The sequence below is a fragment of the Saccostrea echinata genome, unplaced genomic scaffold, assembly GCF_033153115.1.
Source record: "Saccostrea echinata isolate AGI-Se365-2 ecotype Australia unplaced genomic scaffold, CSIRO_AGI_Sech_v1 ptg000015l, whole genome shotgun sequence".
Classification (NCBI taxonomy): domain Eukaryota; kingdom Metazoa; phylum Mollusca; class Bivalvia; order Ostreida; family Ostreidae; genus Saccostrea; species Saccostrea echinata.
The window spans coordinates 10,992,794-11,015,264 of record NW_026889764.1 but is presented as its reverse complement, the minus strand read 5'-3'; the positions used below and the strand labels follow the sequence as shown (position 1 = coordinate 11,015,264).

The window sequence follows — 22,471 nt, the reverse complement described above, 5'->3', positions numbered from 1 at the left end:
AAAGATTTTTAAAGCATTAATGCATTTTCACTATATAATAAATAGAGCCCCGCCCTAACATCAGAACCCCTGACCCAGGGGCCATGAAATTCACAATTTTGGTAGATTTACTCTTGCTTATCATAACTATGTATTTAATTTGTTTAAATAATACCCAGGAGTAGAGAAGAAGATTTTGAAAGAAATAATGCACTTTCACTATATGATCTATATAGCCCCCCCCCCAGCACCAGAACCCCTTACCCTGGGGCTATGAATTTCACAATTTTGGTAGAGTCACTCTAGCTTATCATAACTATGTATTTAATTTGTTTCAATAATACCAAGGAGTAGAGAAGAAGATTTTCAAAGAAATAATGCACTTTCACTATATGATCTATATACCCCCCCCCCCCAGCACCAGAACCCCTGACCCTGGGGCCATGAATTTCACAATTTTGGTAGAGTCACCCTTGCTTATCATAACTATGTATTCAATTTGTTTCAATAATACCAAGGAGTAGAGAAGAAGATTTTCAAAGAAATAATGCACTTTCAATATATGATCTATATAGCCCCGCCCTAGCACCAGAACCCCTGACCCTGGGGCCATGAATTTCACAATTTTGGTAGAGGGCTCAATGCTTATTACAATCATGTCAACAGTTTGACTGCTTGATGCCCAGGAGTAAAGAAGAAGATTTTTAAAGATTGCATTAATTTTGATGGTTTTAGCCCCACCCCTCAGGCCCCAGGGGGGCAGGGACCATGAAATTCACAAATTTTGTTCCCCTTCACACATAGATGCCATATGCAAAAATTGGCTGTAATTGGTTCAGCGGTTTCAGAGAAGAAGCTGAAAATGTTCAAATGTTAACACACGACGCACGACGGACGACGACGGACGAAAACAGATAGCAATAGGTCACCTGAGTGACTCAGGTGACCTAAAAAATCTTTTATTTACAGTCTTAGAGTTTGCAGTCTTAATATATGGAATCAAGTTTGTCCAATGCATTTTCCCTGAGGCTAGGATGAAGCCAAGGCGGTGAATTATGGTCTGCATGAAAATATACAAAGAACAATCTAAGAGTCTTTTTCATGTCATATTTTATTAACAATTTTTAGATTATAAACACTGAGATAGACATATGTTCTAATACATGTATTTACATTTACGTCACATAAAATAAGCTTAAAGCTTTAAGGTAGCCTGTGATTTGATTCTTGTACATTGATCGCACAATTATAAGCTTTAAAAACATATATGATTATATACTAGTACTATTTAAGTTTGATCAACAGCAAAAAATGTTTAACACTCCATGGAAACCATTCATTGGTTTATTTTTTTTTTCTAGCTACCAAGAATTCTTTATAAGTAAACATTAGGTCATATCAAATCAAAATGTTGAAGTTTTGCACATTAGAACAATTCCACATAAAAGCGCAAATGCATAATTTTCATGCAAAACAGGTATCAATTATTAACATTCTTACATGGATAACTAACCAGAAAATTATTCTGCTCATACATGTTTAATTTTGAATATTCTAAGATTCAAGCATTAAAGGACTTTTAACCTTGTAATTTTGTCCTCCAGACGTAATTTCATGATATTTCCAGTAAAACTGTGATAGAAGAAAGAACGGTAATGGCAAGGGTAATTGTACTTTCACTGACATACGTCGAAGCAGACGAGGAAAAGTCTTCTGCAAATGAATTAAAAGTAACAACTCAGTGTGAAAATAATTGCCTAAAATTCATATAAAAGACGTCAGTCAATATTCAACAGAATATTTTTGCAAACAAGGTATTTATTAAACTACATGTTTATATATCTTAACTCAAATACCTATTAAAATGTTATATCAGCTGTACTGAAGAATTTCTGTGCAACACCTGAAAGTAAATCCGTCCAGCATGCACTGATCAAATCGTATGACTTAATACCATGGCCATTTGCGTAAATACGTTTACTTTTTCGTAAATAACCCGTACGTTCATGTATACCATTCACTTAAAACTTAAAACACACTTAAAATGTGTTAAAAATAGCTATGATTGGTATTGAGAAATGATTTTGCGCATGTAATCAAACATACATGATGGTTTATATCTATTATTTTATTTTCTTCAAAAAGAAGGGAAAACATTTGTGTATTAGAAGTGTAAGAAGAAAAAAGAAACGTCCTGGTTTAATTATGAAAATTTCAATTTCAATTTTAAGAATAAAATAGAAATGAAGCTAATTGTTTGATAGTTGTCAGGTAAACTCCCTTTTTTCTATACAAAGTCCGTTTTAGGATTTGAACGAAAAAAAACCCTCATTAAATAATCGGTTTCAAAATGGAACAAAACTTAAGATTTGAACAAAGACCCAATAAAATCTTTTTCAGTCGTTATTCTACTATGCAATCTCAAATAAAAAAAAATTGCGACAGCCCGCTATAATTAGGGAGGAATACTACACAAAAATTTTATTAATTTAATGGATCTTTAAAACATCTCTTCCGAGGTTTTATCAAATATTTATATTGTGCATTAATTAATGGCAAATTTTTAACGCTAGGCATTTTATTTGCAAATAAAACAAAACCATCCATATATGAAACAGATGTGTCAGACTCCGTGGTGTCTTTTATTTCGAGTTCAGTAGGATATATCGAATGAATGAATGAATGAATGGGAATAGATATTGTTAACTGACAAAATATCGTCCAATACATGTATCTAAATTTTGACTTTTTTCATGTAGAAGTTTTCAGTAAACCCTGCTTTATTGGAATACAAAACAGGTCGGCCAAAAAAGGAGTACTATTAGTACCCATGGGAATTTCAATAAATTATTTGTAAACACTAAAAAAGAATTAGTATGTCCTGTTCTTGTGCTAGATTAATAGAAAGCTACAGTATTTTCTTCTTTAAGCCAAATTTACCTCGAAATCTTATCGATTAAAGCCGTGAACATGATCTATGAAAAAAACCATAGCTGTAAATGAAATGAATTCATTTCATTTTTTAAGGAGATCATAGACACATGAAAGATTAATTTTGTCAATATCTTTGGATGCAATTAAATTTACGAAAAGCAAAATAGGTTTAAAATTCAACAGCATGCTAATCGAGTGTGGATTCTTGTTCAATAAATACAATATGTATGGTGACATATTTCTGCCCCCTACATGCAAGATAAATTATGTTAACATGCAATATAATTATGTAGACATGCAACTTATTTATGTCAACATGCAAAATAATTATGTTTACATGCAAGTAACCAATCTCTTTAGAGAATCTAATTTTAGTATTGGTAAACTTACTTACCAACGCCATTATATGACATCATATAAGCAAGATACAACAGGATTATGTTGACATGGGACTTATGTTAACATGTTAGATAACTATGAAGACAAGCGACTAATTTATGTTAACATCTGATAGAATTATGTAAACATGCGACTTATTTATGCAACATGCAAGATAATAATGTTAACATGCGAGTTTTATGTCAACATGCGAGTTATGTATATTAACATGCATGTTGACATAAATAAGTTGCATGTTGACATTAATAAGTTGCATGTGCCATAAATAAGTCGCATGTTAACATAAATAATTTGCATATTAACATAATCATCTTGCATGTTGTCATAAATAAGTCGCATGTCTACATAATTATGTTGCATGTTAACATAAATAAGTCGCATGTTGACATAAGTATATAATTATGTCAACATGCGAGTTATGTATATTAACATGCATTTTAACATAAATAAGTCGCATGTCAAAATAATTATTTTGCATGTTGACATAATTATCTTGCATGTTGACATACTTTTCTTGCATGTTAACATAATTTATCTTGCATGTAGGGGGCTGAAATATGCCACCATAAATATGACAGACAAAGCAATCTTACCGCATAGCATATCTGATTCATTAAGAATCTTAAGTTGTTTTCCTTTCAAGCGTTCTGGAGCATTGCATACAGCAAAATCATGCCAGGGATCAATTTGAATTTTCGTGTCATTTCGCAGGTATAAAATCCATTTCACGTGACAATCACACACAAAAGGGTTCGATGAAAGAAACCTTAAGGCAAATAATCATATTAGTGCAATTTATTTTACAAAGAGAATATGATAGGGTACAAGAATATAATAGAAGGTTTATGTAAATAAATACTGTCGGTTTTTATAGTAAAATTGATTTTGAAATTACTTTTAACATATAACAGAACAAAATGTGTTTTTGTCTATGAACACCTGTCTGTAAGTCTGCCCACAAAACATCTCTTAAGGGATTTAACATACTTTAATGAAATAAGTTGTGTCTCAAAGCTAGGCTCAATATGAGTGAAAAAAATCTCGAAGGGACGTTAAACAAACAGAGCAGGGATTATCGAACTTTATGGGTTTCGAATTGATTGCAGTTTTCTCCCCTCCCTGTACTATCTATAACATATTGCTGATATTGATTTTAAGTACTTTCTATTGGGGAAAATATTCCTTTTAACAAGGAATAATAACCTCGATCTGCTGACGAAAACATATAAAGATTGCTGGATGTTTATTTGAGTTCGTGTAAATCAGGAATTACTAGTATGTCTACAGCTTTAATTTTTCATTTGGTTGTTGTTTATGTAGACATGTGTATGTACTGACAAAGAAACGTAATTACTTGAGTTTATTTCTTTATTAAAGATTGCTATATACATTCTCTTGTCTTTTTATCTCAATAATTTGTTTGAAGAAAAAAAAAATAGCTTCAAAGGACGCCTCCAATTCTGATTTTGTTCTTATGAAACTAGTTTGTCTGAATAAGTGAAATATTTTTGCTATTCTCAACTTTAACTTGTTGATTTCTTTACTGTATACCTTATAAGCTATGGTTTTTAACAAATGTACGTAAGAAATGCATTCACTGTAAATGCATCATAATTGGCGTGAAGGACTGATTATTTAGCGATGTACTTGATTGAACGGAGGCTGCTTCCCGCGAAGTGTGCTCAATAGAAAACCCAACAAAATATAATACGTTTGCAGTATTTTGTAACCGATATGAATTTGAAGAACTTAGCGGCTCTACTTAAGTCATGCACTTTATTGTCTTCATTGTATTCAAGTAACTTACACTTTCTGAAGCTTAACCAAATCGTTGAAAGCTGTTTCCGCTATTTTTGTTATCTTGTTGTTGTTCAAAGATCTAAATATTCCCAAAAAGGCAATGGTTAATATCAAGTAAAAAAAGTAGTTAGGCTGATACATAAAAACATAATAAATAACATGATAATGATAAAGTTTATTGATTAAAAAATCATTCATGTATAATGAATGAAACAAAATCAGCGTGCAACCAAAAAAAATTTCCGCTTTATCAAGAGTTTGATCAGATTTTCGGCCGCCAGGGGGTTAACCTTGAATTGAAGCTTAGTAAATATGTGTTTAAGAAAATCGTAAATATCAATCAATAAACATCTTCAAAAGTACATTAAGTTTGAAATTATTGTAATGGGTAGCGTATTTGGCCAGGCCTATCATCACTGAATCTGAGGGGATTTTGGAAAATGGACTCTTCCAATAAGCTGATCACCCCTATGGTAGGTAGAATAAGCCAAGTGTATAAAGAAAAGACGCTGGCAGCTGCCAGGCCTTTTTCGAACTGAATTAGTTGAAGTGTCGACTGAGAGAAGAAAGAAGCTGCTGAAGACGAGAGGTAAATCAAAGAGCCCTCTTAAGGAGGGATTCTTGTCTGGTTTCTGACTAGACGAAATATTCCAAGTACATTTGCTTGTATGTCTTATAAAATTAGCTGTAATGTGTTTAAAAGATCATATTTTTCTTTACTCATCATGATATTACAATTTTAAATAGAAATGGTAAACTGAGTTTGAAATCCATAAGGGACTATATTTTTGGCGTAACTACGGCGTATGAAAATATCTCCTTTTCTGCCTATCAAAATCACTTACAGAACATTACATGTTGTTAATTTTTTTAAACAATCAAAGACTTGAAGAAATTTTGATATGTAACTTAAATTATAAATAATGCCCTAAAGTTTTAAAACATAGCAAATAAAAATGATTTTCTAAACAAACTTCAATCTTGTTAGCTTTTGAAAGCCTCCAACCTTAAAACAGATTTGAGCAAAAAATCAGTAAAAAGTGTGTTTTCTCTCTTATTAAACGGTCAAAGCTTTTTGTTTTTGTATCATTTTGAATATTTATATGACTACTTTACCATATGTAAAAATAAGAAATATTTAAATATAAGAAGTAACTAATATATCCTTAAAAATTAAGAAAAACAGAGGAAATCCGGATTAGCCAATATCTATTTAAGTTAAATAATGTCAATTAATTTGGTAGAATCATCTGATAGACCCGATATGGTAACATCTTTTTGTGCAAAAAGAAAAACATTTTATCTTTTAAAATAGAAGTAGGCATCACATGATTAGCAACAGTAATTTTTTACTCTAAATGTCAAGAAAAAAAGATAATGACCTTGACCTGACCTTGTGTCTAAAATAAAACGGTCAAATTTAATCTAATTGATACCATCACTTAGTGATATTGTCTTCTTGAATCTAAGAAAATTTCATTAATTTTTAAATAAAAGAAATATGAGTAGAATAAGAGAAGAATCCCTCCTTAAAGAAATAAACATAAGAGAGCAAAGATTGGAATTAAAAGCGGAAAGAGAGCAGTCTAGAGGAATTGTGGTGAGGTACCGGGGCGAAGTAATTCTGAATAAGGGTGAAAGAACCTGGTACTTCACAGAACAATAGGAACTCTGGCTGTTCCAGGAACACAGTGCAGGTTACCTTGCTCTGGAACCCTGGCCTACCATTTCAAATTATTTGTACATAGATCTAATCAATTACAACGCAGACAGAGTAAGAGGAAAAATATATAGAGAGAACTCATGTTTACACGTTACATTAATTTATAGAAATTGACTCCTGCAACAATACATTGCATAAGGTCAGTCGGTTTGTTAAGAAAAGCATGGTGTATCTTGGCTGTAATTACAATACTTACAAGTATGTCAGATTAACCAAGCCGCAAAAAGCTGCCGATGAAACCTGTGTAATCTTGTTGTAGCTTAAATCCCTAAACAAATCGTAACATTATATATATATATATATATATATATATATATATATATATATATATATATATATATATATATATATATATATATATATATATATATAAATGGTGTAAAACACAAGTACTATTAATGTGTTATGCACATAATTTTTGTTTTAAATATAACATTATAACATTTTACTTGAAGTACAATTATGTTTACATAAAATATTAGCATCTGCAACTTTTCAAACATGTTTTAAAGACATACTAGAAGCCCATTAAAGTTGGGATATGTACATTTGTTATGTCAGGTTGACAAGCAGACTTGAATTGTTTACTAATGTTATTTTACACATGGAATTGACATTGAAAATAAAATGTTTCCTCAATGTAGAAAAATAAGTTTCAACATTAAATATTCTGGAATTTAATTATAGAAATTAATGTTTTCTCAAATCTAAAATTTCTATTTTAATCACCATTCAGGGTACATTATTGCGCTTGTTAAACATTAACATTAACAGAGAACGTTGATGGTGCTATCTCTGTTATATTGTTCCTGAAGAGATTTCTATGTAAACAGTTAAATATAAGGAGAACAAGCTAATAACCAGCAAATGTAAACGATAGGCATCGAAAAAGTGCATTATACATAGTCCTTTCAAAGAGGCAAAATTCACAATGATAACAGCGCAGGAACCCTTTTCTGTTGTATTTTTTATGCCCCTGGATCGAAAGATCCCGGGAGTATATTGTTTTTGTCCTGTCTGTCTGTTTGTCAATTTGTCTGTTTATCTGTTTGTCTGTCTGTCTGTTGTCAACTTTAACCTTGCCCATAACTTTTGATTGGTTGGAGCTATGACTTTCATATTTCACATGTCTATTCCTTGTGACAAGACCTTTCTTTTGGTACCATCATATTTGACCTTTTGACCTTGACCTTGGAGTTTGACCTACTTTTGAAAAACTTTAACCTTGACCATAATTTTTGAATGGTTGGTGCTAGGGCTTTCATACTTCACATATGTAATCCTTGTGACAAGACCTTCCTTTGGATACCAACCACTTTGACCCTTTGGCCTTGACATAGGAGTTTGACCTACTTTCGAAAAACTGTAACCTTTTGAATGGTTAGTGCTAGGGCTTTCATACTTTACATATGTAATCCTTATGACAAGACCTTCCTTTGAATACCAACAACTTTGACCTTGACCTTGATGTTTTACTTACTTTTAAAAAACTTTAACCTTCGCCATAAATTTTGAACAGTTGTAGCTAGGGCTTTCAAATTAAACATTTTTTATCTTTTGGCCTGGATTTTGACTTGCATTTGAGAAACTTTAACTTTCGCCATAAGCTGCCATGCGGGGGCATCAGTGTTTCACAAACACATCTTGTTTCTTTAATGTTAAGCATACTGATTTAAATTATCTTTCGCTAATTCAAGCAGGTCAATGTGACAGAAAGCAACATAGCTGGAATGAAATTTTGAATTATATTTACTTATATGTAATCAAAACCACACTGTACTTACAATGACTTTAGATTCACCAGTGGGGAGAATGCAGTAGGTGATATCTTGGTTATGTTGTTAAGGTAAAGATCTCTATGCAAAGAATGCAGGATAAGAGTTCACTGATGTGCTGCGTATGAGGTAAGTGAACATATTTAAATCCAGTCAAACCTGTCAAAGCGCCCGCCTGTATTTAATGACCACTAAATTTTCCCAGTGAAATTTTCAATATATTTTAACTGAATTCAGCGACTACCTGTTTATACAACACGCGATCATCTTTTTCGTCCCAGCACGGAATTCATTGACTTTCATCCTTGCATTTGATAACAAAGTAATAAAATGCTTACTTTTTGCCCCCACTTTGCAAAACATACTGATTAAATAAATATTTCAAAGTAGTGACTTGGTATCAAATAGAAGTTTATTAAAATAAGAAACATTTAAAAGTTACTGTAGATTAACTCTGAAAAAGTTTCGACAAGAATTAAAAAAAAAATCTATATACGTTTATGCCAAAAAGGTTCTGTGTTTTCTTTGTGATAATCATAGTGTTTTTCCCCTTTCTTGCATGACCTTGTCCTGAGTAGTTGTATCCTTCACACTCTCGTAAAGTGTGAACCATGAAAAAAAAAAGATTTTTTGGATTTTCTTTCAAAAAAATAAAAAGATAATAAATAAGTTTACAATTAAGACAAATAAGAATAAAAACAATTTTTACAAAACGAAAGTTTATTGAACATATTTTACCAAGAAGAATGAAATTGATTCAAAACTTATGATGAAGACAGGGGACAGGAATACAGATTATCAAGTACATGCTTTACCATTTAGAATTCATGAATGTAGTTTGAAAATTGCAAGAATATGAATCCCTGAATTATGAGACTATCTGTCCTATGTGACCATTTAGGATTTCCCTTAATAGGTCGCTTAATACATGTTTGGCTGTATTTATACTTTCTGGGAGATTAATAGAAGCAATACGTCTGATTAAGAATATCTCAAGTTCTAGACCACAAGTAGAACACCTTCTTGTTTAGTAAAAAAAATCATTGAAGCAAGCTAAACGGGTAGAGTATTTGAACTTGATAAAATTGCTAACATACTACTCAATATCCCCCTATGTAAAAAGAACAATTGCCTAATCCGTAAAGAGTCAATCTAGTATGCAATCTTGCCAAATCAGTTGACTTTGTGGATGTCTTGGTGTCAAAACGAGACCCTCAAATTGCCTTCTTGCTTGCAAACCAGATGTAATGGTTTAATTTGCATCGTAGATATCGGCTGTAAAGATCAGTTGGTAGAGCGTCTGACTAGTGATGCTGGGGTTCCAAGTTCGATTCAAGGTCCAGCCATATAATTTCTTCTCCCCTGTTACGAATTTGGTGCCGTTCAGCACCCCTAGACTTGCAGGTGAAAGTCCTACCAGGGGAAAAATAAGAATGGGTTGTGTCTTTGAGGGTGAAGATAATATATGGAGGGAGGTATGTAATAAGTTAGTTCGTAGACATCGGTCTGGGTAGCTCAGTCGGTAGAGCCTGACTAGTGGTGCAGCATTCACGGGTTCGATTCCAGGTTCAGGACTTAAACCATGGAGGAGGCTGCGCAATAGCATAATGCCATCGAGAGCACAGTTGTCTTTGTAAATGGGGAGGGGGTTCACCTTTAACCTGAGTTTGGCATATTTAAGATATTGGGTAAATGTGTATCTATTTCTAGTGGACCAATGACGTAAAGAAGGCGAGGCGAGTATAATCTCTAATGAATAAACGCAATTTATCACATTATCAGTGAGGACACCTCAAAGAAAAAATCGTGTAGGACAAGAAATAGACATCAAATAATTGCAATTTTGAAGCTATTATAAAAGATAGGAGTTTAATGTCAATAGGGCGACATATCATCGCTTCATTAAAATATTAGCTAATACTTTTGCGTGTATAAAATACTTACAGAATTTCCAGTTTTGTTAAGCCAGAAGAAAACATTGATGGAGTTATCTCTATTATACTGTTGTTGTAAAGATCTCTAAATATGATAGAACAAGAGGCCCAAGGGCCTTAACGGTCACCTGAGTATAATACAACAATTGAGAGGATCATAGAGTATAAAATCAACTGAAAGACGAAGCTTTGTTGCCCAAAAGCAAGAGAAGTAGGAAGATCAGGATCAACAAAATAATTGTTCTAATATTCAGTAACAACTCATAAATTAAGTTCTAATCTGTCCCCCTCTCATCACTATCACCATGCAGACAGTTAACAAACTATTAGTGCTTCTGTACTATCTTTAACGCCATAATATAACCTCTCGCATTGACCTCTCTTGGTCTTTGAAGAACATTTAATAAGATATTTTTGTTTCATCTTTATTTATCTATTATTTACAGGTCTACCTGATCATAAAAACTAAGAAAGTACTTTTTGTATCATAAAATAAAAATTCTAGCATAATTCTCTTATTCTATTTTAAACCTTTCAAATACATTATTTACAGTGATTAATTATCAAAGGTGAATGGAAAAGGGTAATAACTTCTCTCAGTACAATAAATATTAATAGAGTCCTGCCCAGGACCTGATTGCTTGATCAAATCAAAATCTGGTAAAAATACCCTTGCTTATTAAAACTTTTACTCAGTTTGCCTTTGATATGCCCAGAAGCAGAGAAGAATTTCACATGTATAATACATTTTCACTACAGATTCAACAAAGCCCTACCAGAACCCATGACCCAGGGTCAAGAAATTTACAAATTTGGAAGAGTTACCCCCAGCATCATAACTATGCACTTAAAGAATTAACACATTTCCACTATTATCAATACCCCCCCCCCCCCGATAATGCCAGAACCCCTGACCCTGGAATGGGACCATAAGATTTTAAATTTCTGTTAGAAGCACCCTTATTCATTATAACTATGCATTTTGTTTATCTGCTCAACACTAAGGAGCAGACATGATTAATTAATAGAATTAATGCATTATCATTATATTATCAATAGAGCCCCATCCTTACCATGCTTACACCAGAACATATGACACAGGAGCAATGAAACTCAAAGTTCTGAATGAAGCACTCCTGCTCATCATAGCTATACACTTAGTTCCTTTGCTTTATAACCAGAAGCAGAAGAGAACATTTTCGAAGATATTATGCCTTTTCACTATATAATCAATAGAACCCCCCTTCCACCAGAACCCCTGACCCTTGGGGAATATATGTCACAATTTTGGAAGAGGCATCATTGCCTACCATAATCATGCAATTAGTTTGTTAAAATAATCTCCAGGGGCAGATAAGAAGATTTTCAAAGTATTAATGCATTTTCACTACATAATCAATAGAGCCCCGCCCTAACACTAGAACCCCTGACCCAGAGGCCATGAAATTCACAATTTTGGAAGAGGCATCCTTGCTCATCATTACTATGTACTCAGTTAGTTTGTTTATTACCCAGGAGCATAGAAGAAGATTTTCAAGGTATTAATGATTTTCACTATATTATCAATAGAGCTCCATCCTAACACCAGAACCCCTAACACAGAAGCCATGAAATTCATAATTTTGGAAGAGGCATCCTTACTCATCATAACTATGTACTCAGTTTGTTTAATACCCAGGAGCAGAGAAGAAGATTTTCAGAGTATTAATGCATTTTCACCATATAATCAATAGAGCCCCACCCTAATACCAGAACCCCTAACCCAGGGGCCATAAAATTCATTATTTTGGAAGAGGCATCCTTGCTTATCATAACTATGAACTCAGTTATTTTGTTTAATACCCAGGAGTAGAGAAGAAGATTTTCAAAGTATTAATGCATTTTCACTGTATAATCATTAGAACCCCACCCTAACACCTGAACCCCTGACCCAGGGGCCATGAAATTCACAATTTTGGAAGACGCATCCTTGCTCATCATAATAATGCATTTAGTTTGTTTCCTGAATACCCAGGAGCAGAGGAGAATTTTTTCAGGAATAGTGCATTTTCACTATATAGTCAACAGAGCCCCGCCCTAGCACCAGAACCCCTAACTCTGGGGCCATGAATTTCAAAATTTACATAGAGGGCTCAATGCTTATTACAATTATGCCAACAGTTTGACTGCTTGATGTCCAGGAGTAAAGAAGAAGATTTTTAAAGATTGCATTTATTCTGATGGTTTTGGCCCCACCTCTCAGGCCCCAGGGGGGCAGGGGCCAAGAATTTCACAATTTTTGTTCCCCTTAACCCATGCTATATGCCAAAATTGGTTGAAACTGGTTCACTGGTTCCAGAGAAGAAGCTGAAAATGTTCAAAAGTTTACAAACGACGGACAACGCACGACGACGGACGAAAAGAGATAGCAATAGGTCACCTGAGTGACTTAGGTGACCTAAAAACAATGTTAATTGAAACTAGTAAATTACATTTATGTACATGTACATAAGCAAGATATATAGCACTAAAAGAATTTTGATAAACAATTAAATTTCCAAGAATATCGAACATATACTAGAAAAGTTTTCTATTTTATTTTTCATTTAAATCTATACTTGATAAAACCTAAGTACTCAGACACTAATGGTTCTAAAGTTTCAGCTCAATATGTAAATACTTACAGCTTTTTAATATTTTTTAAGCCAGTGAAGGTCCCTGGTTCCATCTCTTTTATCATATTACTGGATAAAGTTCTAGACAAAACACAGAAAGCAATTCTTTGCATAGAATAGGAAAACCAGAAGTCTCTGACAAGACTGTAGCTCTACTGGTTGTACTTATAAAGGAAGATAAAAGCAGCACTTGAACTTGAAACTTTGCAACAGCAATAAATAGAATAATGATCCTTGGTTTAGTCTCTTTTGTGGCAAGATTTATTGCAATCAGACTAAAACTGTAGGAGGAGTAGCCTTTTAAAACAATTTTACAGAAATTTCGATTTAAGTAACCATGGCAACCTCATTCAACTAAATCAAAAAACAATAACGACAATTATGTTTCTCAGAAGTCTACTTGGATGCCATGTTATACTGAAATCAGACCAAAAGTGTAGGAGGAGTAGCGTTTTGAAAGTATTTCAAGGAAATTTCTATTTTTTAGTAACCATGGCAACACAGTTCATCGAAATCCAAAACCGATATACAGAATTATGTATCTTAGTGTAGTCTACTTGTGTGCCAAGTTATATTAATATCAGACCATAACTATAGGAGGAGTAGCGTTTTGAATGTATTTCCCAGAAATCTCTATTGTTAGTAACCATGGCAACACAGTTCATCGAAATCCAAAACCGATATACAGAATTATGTATCTTAGTGTAGTCTACTTTTGTGCCAAGTTATATTGAAATCAAACCAAAACTGTAGGAGGAGTGGCGTTTTGAGAAATTGTTTACAGACGGACGAACGGCTAGACGGACGACGGACACCTTACTATCGCATAAGTTATTCTGGTCTCTGACCAGTAGAGCTAAAAACTACTTGACCTGTCCAAAATGGACAAATATCCCCGCTGAGTTTTTCAGAAAAGGAGCCAAGTCACTTAACATATTTTGTGGATCTAACAGGTGCTCACAATTTGTTTAAACATTTATAGTGAAAATAATTGCTCGTTATTTATTTTAATGAATGATAAACTAAAGCACAGCCTAATAAAACATCAATACTAATAGTTATATTGTTTTATATTAGACTGAAAAAATAAATTGCAACTATCTGTCATCTTTGTGAGACATGATACTTTGAAAATTGTTTGTTGAAAAAAAAATCATATCATACAATATCTAATTAATCTCGATAACCAAATTCACTTTAAAAAACAAAAGACTGGTCATCCTGTTACTATGTATTTTAATTTGACAGACTATAAATTACAATTACGAGAGTTAAAGAACAGAGATCTTTAATTCTTCTGCCCAATTTCCAGATTTAGATTACACATGCTTGATTAGTGATGTTCTAACAGTTTCCCATACTGTACACATTATAATCTTTAATAGGATGTATGCCCACTCATTACTCCTAAGGGACAGGATGGGTTTACACTATTTGCTGTGTAATGCACTGTGAGTCTGTAGTACAATAGAAAATGCATATTTATGTCATTCGTCATTCTGTTAAAGACAAAGATTTTTTGCTTAAATTTGTTACAAAGTTTTATATAATGAGAAAAAAACTGTGTAATCTTGATGTAACATTTTTTAATAAGGTTACTGCATGACTCTTAGATTTGTAGGGAATATCAACCGAAAAACTTCTTTTAATACTTGGTGATTTTTTTAAAAACAGTGAGTGGTTTTAAACTGCAGTTCACATTTTTGTATAGATGAAACAACTGGCAGTTCCAGATTCTATTTCTCAAACGTACATGAACCCAAAATGACTGTCAATAAAAATGAAAAAAATGAACATCTGTAAAATGCAGAAAAATTATCCAATCATGATGAAAATACCAGGTGCACACCTTCATATGATGAATAATGTGTACAATTGTTCAGATAAATCCATGCAATAGTCTCCGAGAAGAGTTCCGGACAAATATACGTCTACAGATAGACAGACGGACATGCTGATTCCAATATACCCCCCTTAAACTTCGTTCGCAGGGGGTATAAAAACAGGGAAGAAAAGTTATTCAAATATTATGAGTTTTCTAAAACATAGGCACATGTATTAATTTTTCTTTTTGTGTTTTGTACATTATATATACTTACAGGGTTTCAAGATTATCCAATCCGGAGAATGCAGATGATACAAGACGTGTTATTTTGTTGAAGGAGAGATCCCTTCACAAATCAAAATATATGTAAATACACTGATATATACGAAAAAATATTTAAAATTAATTGAAATATGTGGAGATAACAACAGTATTCGAGCTCAAATGTCCATTAAACAAATTTTGAACTAGTTTGGCTACTCCAAAAGTTAAAGACGAGGAAAGTCGTGTTTTTAATTGAAGAAGGGAAAACTGTTTGGAATCATAATGCTAAAAATGATCATTTCTCTAATCTAAAATTCTGTCAGTATATTTTCTGAGACAAGATGAAATATGATTAAGTGGTTTTTTTAGGTCCCTATCCTCAATAATTAAATTCGTTATAATTGAAATGATTTAATATGTTAGTACGTTTCATGTAACATATCTTGGCACCAGGCATGGGTAAATGATAAGTTAAAATATAATGTGTATGTTATTCATTACTTATGCAAAGCAATTGTACTTGAATTAATTTCTTTTCTGAATGAAAGTAATGGCAGTGATAACTGCAATGGATAAATTCTAATGTAATTGTAATTCAATGCATTACATTTCAAAATAATGGACACCAGGTATGCTGATTACATTTTGAAAAACTACCACACAGTACTTACAAGACTGGCAACGTCACGAGACCAGAAAACGTTTGTGGCAAAATCAGCCTTATTACATTGTAGGAGAGGTCCCTAAGGAAAATAAGTTATCCCAGAGTCAGTAGTCAGTGAGAAATACTTGAGCGATTGTGAGATTGAAAATTGTAAACATGAATGGATTTTAACAACATTCTGGAGGGATTTTAGCAGTTGAAGTCTGTGTCAGGATGGTTTATCTACTTTCGCTATCCTATAATAGGGAGTATTTTTTTTATAATACTCATCGTGAAGGGGAAGAAAATCTCAAGTTTTGCCACACTTCTGATTTGTTTTGTTTTGTTTTATTTCACAGTAATTTTTTTGAGTAAAAACATCACTTTGGAATATCAATTTTATTCTATGAATAAATAATTTTATTTTACTGTTGTAAATTTTATTAATTTAATCATAATATACATCACTTTTAACTGTCTATCACAATTTAAGTTTATAAAATTTTATTTAATTTAAATATATCGTAGTAAGTTGCTGAAACAAATACACTGTACGATTCTTCATTGTCTAAGAAGAGATACTAACTCACTTTATAATACGTATTGCTAAATACTTATTCTTAAATTCATGCTCAAGTCAATCTTTATAAAACCAACAATGTAAGAACTGTCAATAGGCACTGTCAACTGTAAATTATAAGCACTGTACTTACAATTCACGGAGATTTCCTAGGGCGGAGAACGTTGTTGGTGTTTTATGTTTTATCTTGTTCCTGCTCAAATTCCTCAACGAAAGATGGAAAAATATATTAAAAAAATTTCCTGAATTATGAGAACTTGAAGGAACATTTACCTAAATTACATTTCATATCAAGAAGCCCAAAGAAAACAGTAGCCCAAAAAGACATATATGATGTGGGATCCTAAAAAAGATATTCAGAAATATTACTACGTCTTTGAGCAGGACTTAGTGCTGATCAGTTTACCCTAAGCTAAAAGTTGAATAGACTTGACTTGTGACAACTTAAAAAGTCCCAAGAAAAAAAAAGACTGAAACTCGGATATGAACCCCCGAATATTGTCAGATTGGGCTACAAGTCAGTATATCTTAGTTCTCCTTCAATCTGTGCCAGATGAAATATGGAAATAACAAACAGAATTTAAGCTTTAAGTCCATTAAAACAATATCAATTAGGAAGAGTAAACACGGACCTCCGAAAACATCAGAGGTGGGATCAGGTGCCACGGAGGAGTGAACATCCCCTGCCGACCGGTCACACCCGCCGTGTGCTCCTTGTTATGATCGATCTATCAAATCTAGATCTATCAAAATGACTCTCTGGATTAAAATCGCAGTGTTTAGGAGTCAAAATAGCACTTACATCCATGGAAATATTACGACAATATAATTATGATCACATCAATAACAAAATTATTATGGTAAGTTTGAAACAAAAGAATTGAGATTTATTAATGTGTCCGAGAAACGAATGCAAGCCAAATTTATTCATGCTTTAATCAATTTAAATGCATCAACTTTACACTTTGGGTATCTTTATATGCGTTTTTTCACATGTCAAAACGAAAGAAATTCGCCCTCTTAACCTATATTTCGGTATAAAAAGATAATTGTTCTGCGTATCATGTATATTCAATAGTTCACAACCTTTTATATATATAAACAGATTTATGTCCTAACTTTTAAAGAAAAGGGAAATAATTTGATGTTGAATAAAAACTAGACAAATCAAAGATGCATATACTGTGGATATTGACAATACTTACACTATTCTTATTTTATTCAGGTTAGAAAACGCCTTCGGGGGGTATCTTTGTAAGATTGTTGAGGTGAATTTCCCTAATTTAAATATTGAAAGCAATTTCACTGAAGTGCAAATATCATGTATACAAATCTGCCTTACTTCAATAGCAAAAAAGAGGATATAACAAATTGTTTTCCAGATTTTCATTAAGTTGTAATAATAATGTAGTATTTATCAGATTTATAACTTGAATCAGTAGCGAAGTCAAAAGATATCTATTATTGAACTGATGTCAACAATATTATAGATACTCTGGGATTTTTACTAGAAAAAGATGTTATGGTAACCTAACAACAAAAGTTTATGATAAACATGTTGACTAGCTTTTTTACTGTCAACCTCCTTATTTATGTAGCAGTATACCATTATCACATGCATATGGAGTTTGTGTCTCCCAGTTGTTTCGATACGCAATAGCACGCTAAACGTACCAACAATTTCTAAAATGAGGCAAGCTATTAACAAATAAGTTGATGAATCAAGAATACCAGCAGTCTCGTTTAAAGCCAACACTTCACAAATTCTATGTTTGATAGAATAACCTTGTCAGCAAATGTATTTTTATCATTGTCGATTGTTGACTGACGTTTTTCATACAAATTGTTAGGCCATTATTTTCACTGAATCGTCTACGGATTTTTCCGTTGGCCCATCAGGACAATGAGCACACGGCGGATGTGACCGATCGACAGGGGATGCTTACTCCGCCAAAGCACCTGAACCCGCCTCTGATATTTTTAGAGATCCGTGTTTGTCTTGCTACAAATTTGTATTATTTCAATGGACTTTTGAGTATGGTTACTATTCGTTAACTTTGTATTTTGTTTGAAGTATTTTCATAAAACCTAGCACTAGCAATACTTACAGAATTGTAAGATTCCTTAGTTCAGAAAACACTGTGGATGGTACATGGGTTATTTCATTTGCAGCCAGATACCTACACATCACAATAAAATAATATTTTAAACAGTAATGTTAATTACACTAATGTATAAAAACATGTTTTTTTTTCAATTACCTTTATAAAGCAAAACTCAACAAATAATTGCAGTTAATTATATCAACTACCAATTCATTCATGCTCCAAAAAGAAATGAATACATGTATAAAGGATTTACTTATTTCCAAGTACAGTGTAGCATTCAATCACATTGGAGATACATGTACAATGTTATTAACCTACAAAGTACTTTAAGAAAGGTAAAAAAGTCTTGCATGCAAATTACATTGTAAAATTGTTTTCTTCGAAAGATGGTTGTATGTATTTATATGCACAGTACTTACAGCCATTCAAGATTAACCAGGCCAGAAAAAGCCTCTGATTCTATATGAGATATCTTGTTGTTCCCGAGGTATCTAAACATAAAAGCAAAGGAAATTCAAATTCAGATATGTAAATAAAATACAGGAATTTAAAGACTAGAGTTTAAAGTGTGTCAACTTTCAACCTTCAAATGGGATATATGTATGGCATCAGAGAATTGAAATGGTATTTATTACCGAATTTATACTGCTGGCAATATAATTATAACACTGGATATCATTTTTTTCCAACCCATTTTCGTGATTTTTCTGTTAAGGCTATATTTTAATCATTGGAAATAAGGGTTAATGCTTAACTGAAGGAGGATAAGACAAATCGTTTTTAGTGATGAGAGGATTAGGGAAAGAAATAAGCAATTAAATGGGTTACTAGGCTATCAAAATACTTATTGTATTAATATTAAATACTAAATTTCAATGCAAGCTACAGATTCTCTCCCAGTATTTATCAATATTTTATGTAATTTACTTTGAAACACTTTGTTGTTCATACAATATTTGCTCATTTAATCCTTAAGAATACTTATACAATACAAATCAGTCTTAAAATTAAACTTCGGGAATTGAATCAGTTAATAATTCAATTTTTCTTTAAGAAAAATATGTACAATTATTGAAATTAATTGACATTTGTGCAAAGAAAGACGCTTTTACTCATCTGCTGAAAATTATGACACACTGTTGAAAACACTGCACTTACAATTGTTTTAAGTTGACGAGGCCGGAGAAAGATTCTGAGCCTAACTCTGTTAATCCGTTGTCATTCAGGACCCTTAAAAACAACAAAGTTGATCATGATTTAAATAAAATATACACCGGTTAATCAATAAATTAACGAAATATTACTTATTAAATAAACAAGGAGCATGAAGTGTAACTGACTATACGGATTTATCCGATCTTGACAAAGGGCAAATGGCCTTTCAATTTTGCTACTAAAGTTCTATATGATAAAAACAATACTTACAAGCTTTTAAGATTATTCAGGCCAACAGAAAATGTTCCTGTTGCTATTTTGTTTATATTGTTTTTGGAAAGTGACCTGGAAAAAAAAGCCAACTTTCGTAAAACACTTGCAATCATAAGCCAATAAATGTCAATATAAGAGAACTGATAGAACATCTCAGCAAATTTTGTTTCTAAGGTTACAAATTTTGTTTCTAAGGTTACAATTTTTTTTTAATTGTGATGCGTTTTTTTATTATTAGAATGTTAAGAAACTTTAAATGTACTACCCGCTGATTAAGAGTACATGTAATTATCGAGTAGTCATCAAACATTTCGAATGTGAAGATTTCAGCATTCATTCATTCTTTCGGACCAGATCACTTGGCCGGATTAGATGAGTTGCTGGTTTTTTCGAGGTCTAAAAGAAATGAGAGTGCTTGCAGGGGCATTAACAATTATATCGGCCGACTTTGAGAGGGTGTTGGTTTTCAGATCTAGAGAATTGTAAAGTAGGATTTCCCCCATAGCCAGCCCCCCCCCCCCCCGGGAATATGTACTCTGGAGTTGGATTTTCCCCCGAGGGGAGATCTCACACTAGACCCAAAATTTCCCCCTCTTTCTTTATCAGAATAGGATTTCCCCTCTTTTATCAATGCTTAAAATTTGGCTAAAAGTTTACATGAAAGTCAACTGATTCTTTTATGAAAATATGAGTGTTTTCGACTCAAGGATTGTCGAATTTAGTATGAATTCAAAAAAATATATTGTTTAAATTATTGAGTCTCAATACAAAATTTTGCTTCTTGGGAAATTGTAAAATTAATCACTCAAAAAAATCTTAAGACTCGATGTCTCAACACCTCTTTCGGTGCAGCAGTACGTGTTTGCCCACTAATGTTAAAATTATAGTGATTTGATAATTTGCTTGCCCCCTAAAGGCACATTATTTCATCTATGGATCCATCCGTTTTACAAAGACTGTGTGGGAAAATTCTAAAATTTATGTTATTGATGGGTTCAACGTGCCACTTTGGTCGCCCGCGTGGAGCAGTATTAGAGCGTCTGCTCTAAAGTCGCGGAGTAAGGAGCTGATCCATACATCGCGGATTCGAAATTACTGCGGGACGTGGAGACCGGTCCTTCGGATGATCGTATAAACCGAGGTCCCTGTGGCAGTAGGTGTTGGCACGAAAAAGATCTTTCACTGCTCAATGGCTCTAAGTGCCCAGTTTAGGTATAAATTTAATTTGCAGCCCTCCACCGGCAAATGGTGGAGTCTCCATATGAGTGAAATATTCTGAGAGGGATGTTAAACAACAAACAAACGTGCCATTTAGTGAGTATTTAGATCGAGTAGTTCTTCAAAGGGGAAAAAGCCAAAACAATAAACACAACAATACAAGAAACACAGATTTTGCAAGACTAAGCATAAGTATGTGATCCCAGCAATGTAATATTGGTTTTATATATATATATATATATATATATATATATATATATATATATATATATATATATATATATATATATATATATATATATATATATATATATATATATATATTGGATTTGAAAGCAGAGAGCAAATAATCTCCATAAGTTTTTCAAATTTTTAGAAATAGATGACCCATTTTTAGATCCATGAATTCTTAACACCAGAATTGCACATCAACATTATGTACGTACATGCCGTTTGAAATACAACTGGCGAAAAAATTCATCTAATATAAAATTACTTTTTGTTTCTATGAAACAGTTAAATTTTTTCCAATCGATTACATTGTACTATTTTTTTTTAGAAACAAGATTTCATTTTTCTTACTTCGTATATGGTTCGTCGCCGCGTGGCGCAGTTGTTAGAGCGTTCGCTCTAGAGTCGCGGAATAAGGAGTTGATCCGTACGTCGCGGGTTCGAATCCCACTGTGGGACCTGGAGACCGGTCCTTCGGATGAGATCGTATAAACCGAAGTCCCGTGTCGCAGTAGGTGCTGCCACGAAAAAGATCCCTCACTGCTCAATGGCCCTAAGTGCGGAGTATTGGTCAAAATTTGTAGCTCTCCATCGGCAAGTGGTGGCCTCTCCATATGAGTGAAAAGTTCTAGAGAGGGATGTTAAACAATAAACAAACAAACAAACAAACTTCGTATGTTTCAATGGAACTGGTCGCCATTTTGAAGAAGGGACACTTGTAACAATATGTCTTTCCCTTCCTCCTCATGCATAAGTACAGCCATGATATTTTATTGGGGGGATTGGCTCTTGGGGAAATCGCACTCTATAATTATTGCACAGAGTAGGATTTCCCCCGGAAAATTGAATATAATTGGGATTTTCGTAGGGGAAATCCTACTCTAGAGCCTATTTTCCGGGGGGGGAGGGATCCTACTCTAGAGCCAGTTTTCCGGGGAGGGGGAAAGATTTTACTGGTTCTTAGAACTTTCGCTGT

The 22,471-nt window shown here is 33.1% G+C and overlaps 1 protein-coding gene across 1 annotated transcript in view; it reads right to left on the bottom strand.

Annotated features, from left to right (window-relative positions):
• Positions 1 to 7,589: 7,589 nt before the first annotated feature.
• Positions 7,590 to 22,471, bottom strand: part of LOC133187604 (leucine-rich repeat-containing protein 15-like) — a 36,401-nt gene continuing 21,519 nt past the window's right edge. The window contains exons 13-23 of the mRNA XM_061323024.1: positions 20,044 to 20,118; positions 19,777 to 19,848; positions 19,038 to 19,109; positions 18,619 to 18,690; positions 16,644 to 16,715; positions 15,959 to 16,030; positions 15,298 to 15,369; positions 13,208 to 13,279; positions 10,555 to 10,629; positions 8,620 to 8,691; positions 7,590 to 7,656 (exon numbers count right to left, since the gene is read on the bottom strand). Of these exons, the coding sequence (XP_061179008.1) occupies positions 7,590 to 7,656; positions 8,620 to 8,691; positions 10,555 to 10,629; positions 13,208 to 13,279; positions 15,298 to 15,369; positions 15,959 to 16,030; positions 16,644 to 16,715; positions 18,619 to 18,690; positions 19,038 to 19,109; positions 19,777 to 19,848; positions 20,044 to 20,118 (793 nt within the window). The remainder of the gene's footprint in view (positions 7,657 to 8,619; positions 8,692 to 10,554; positions 10,630 to 13,207; positions 13,280 to 15,297; positions 15,370 to 15,958; positions 16,031 to 16,643; positions 16,716 to 18,618; positions 18,691 to 19,037; positions 19,110 to 19,776; positions 19,849 to 20,043; positions 20,119 to 22,471) is intronic.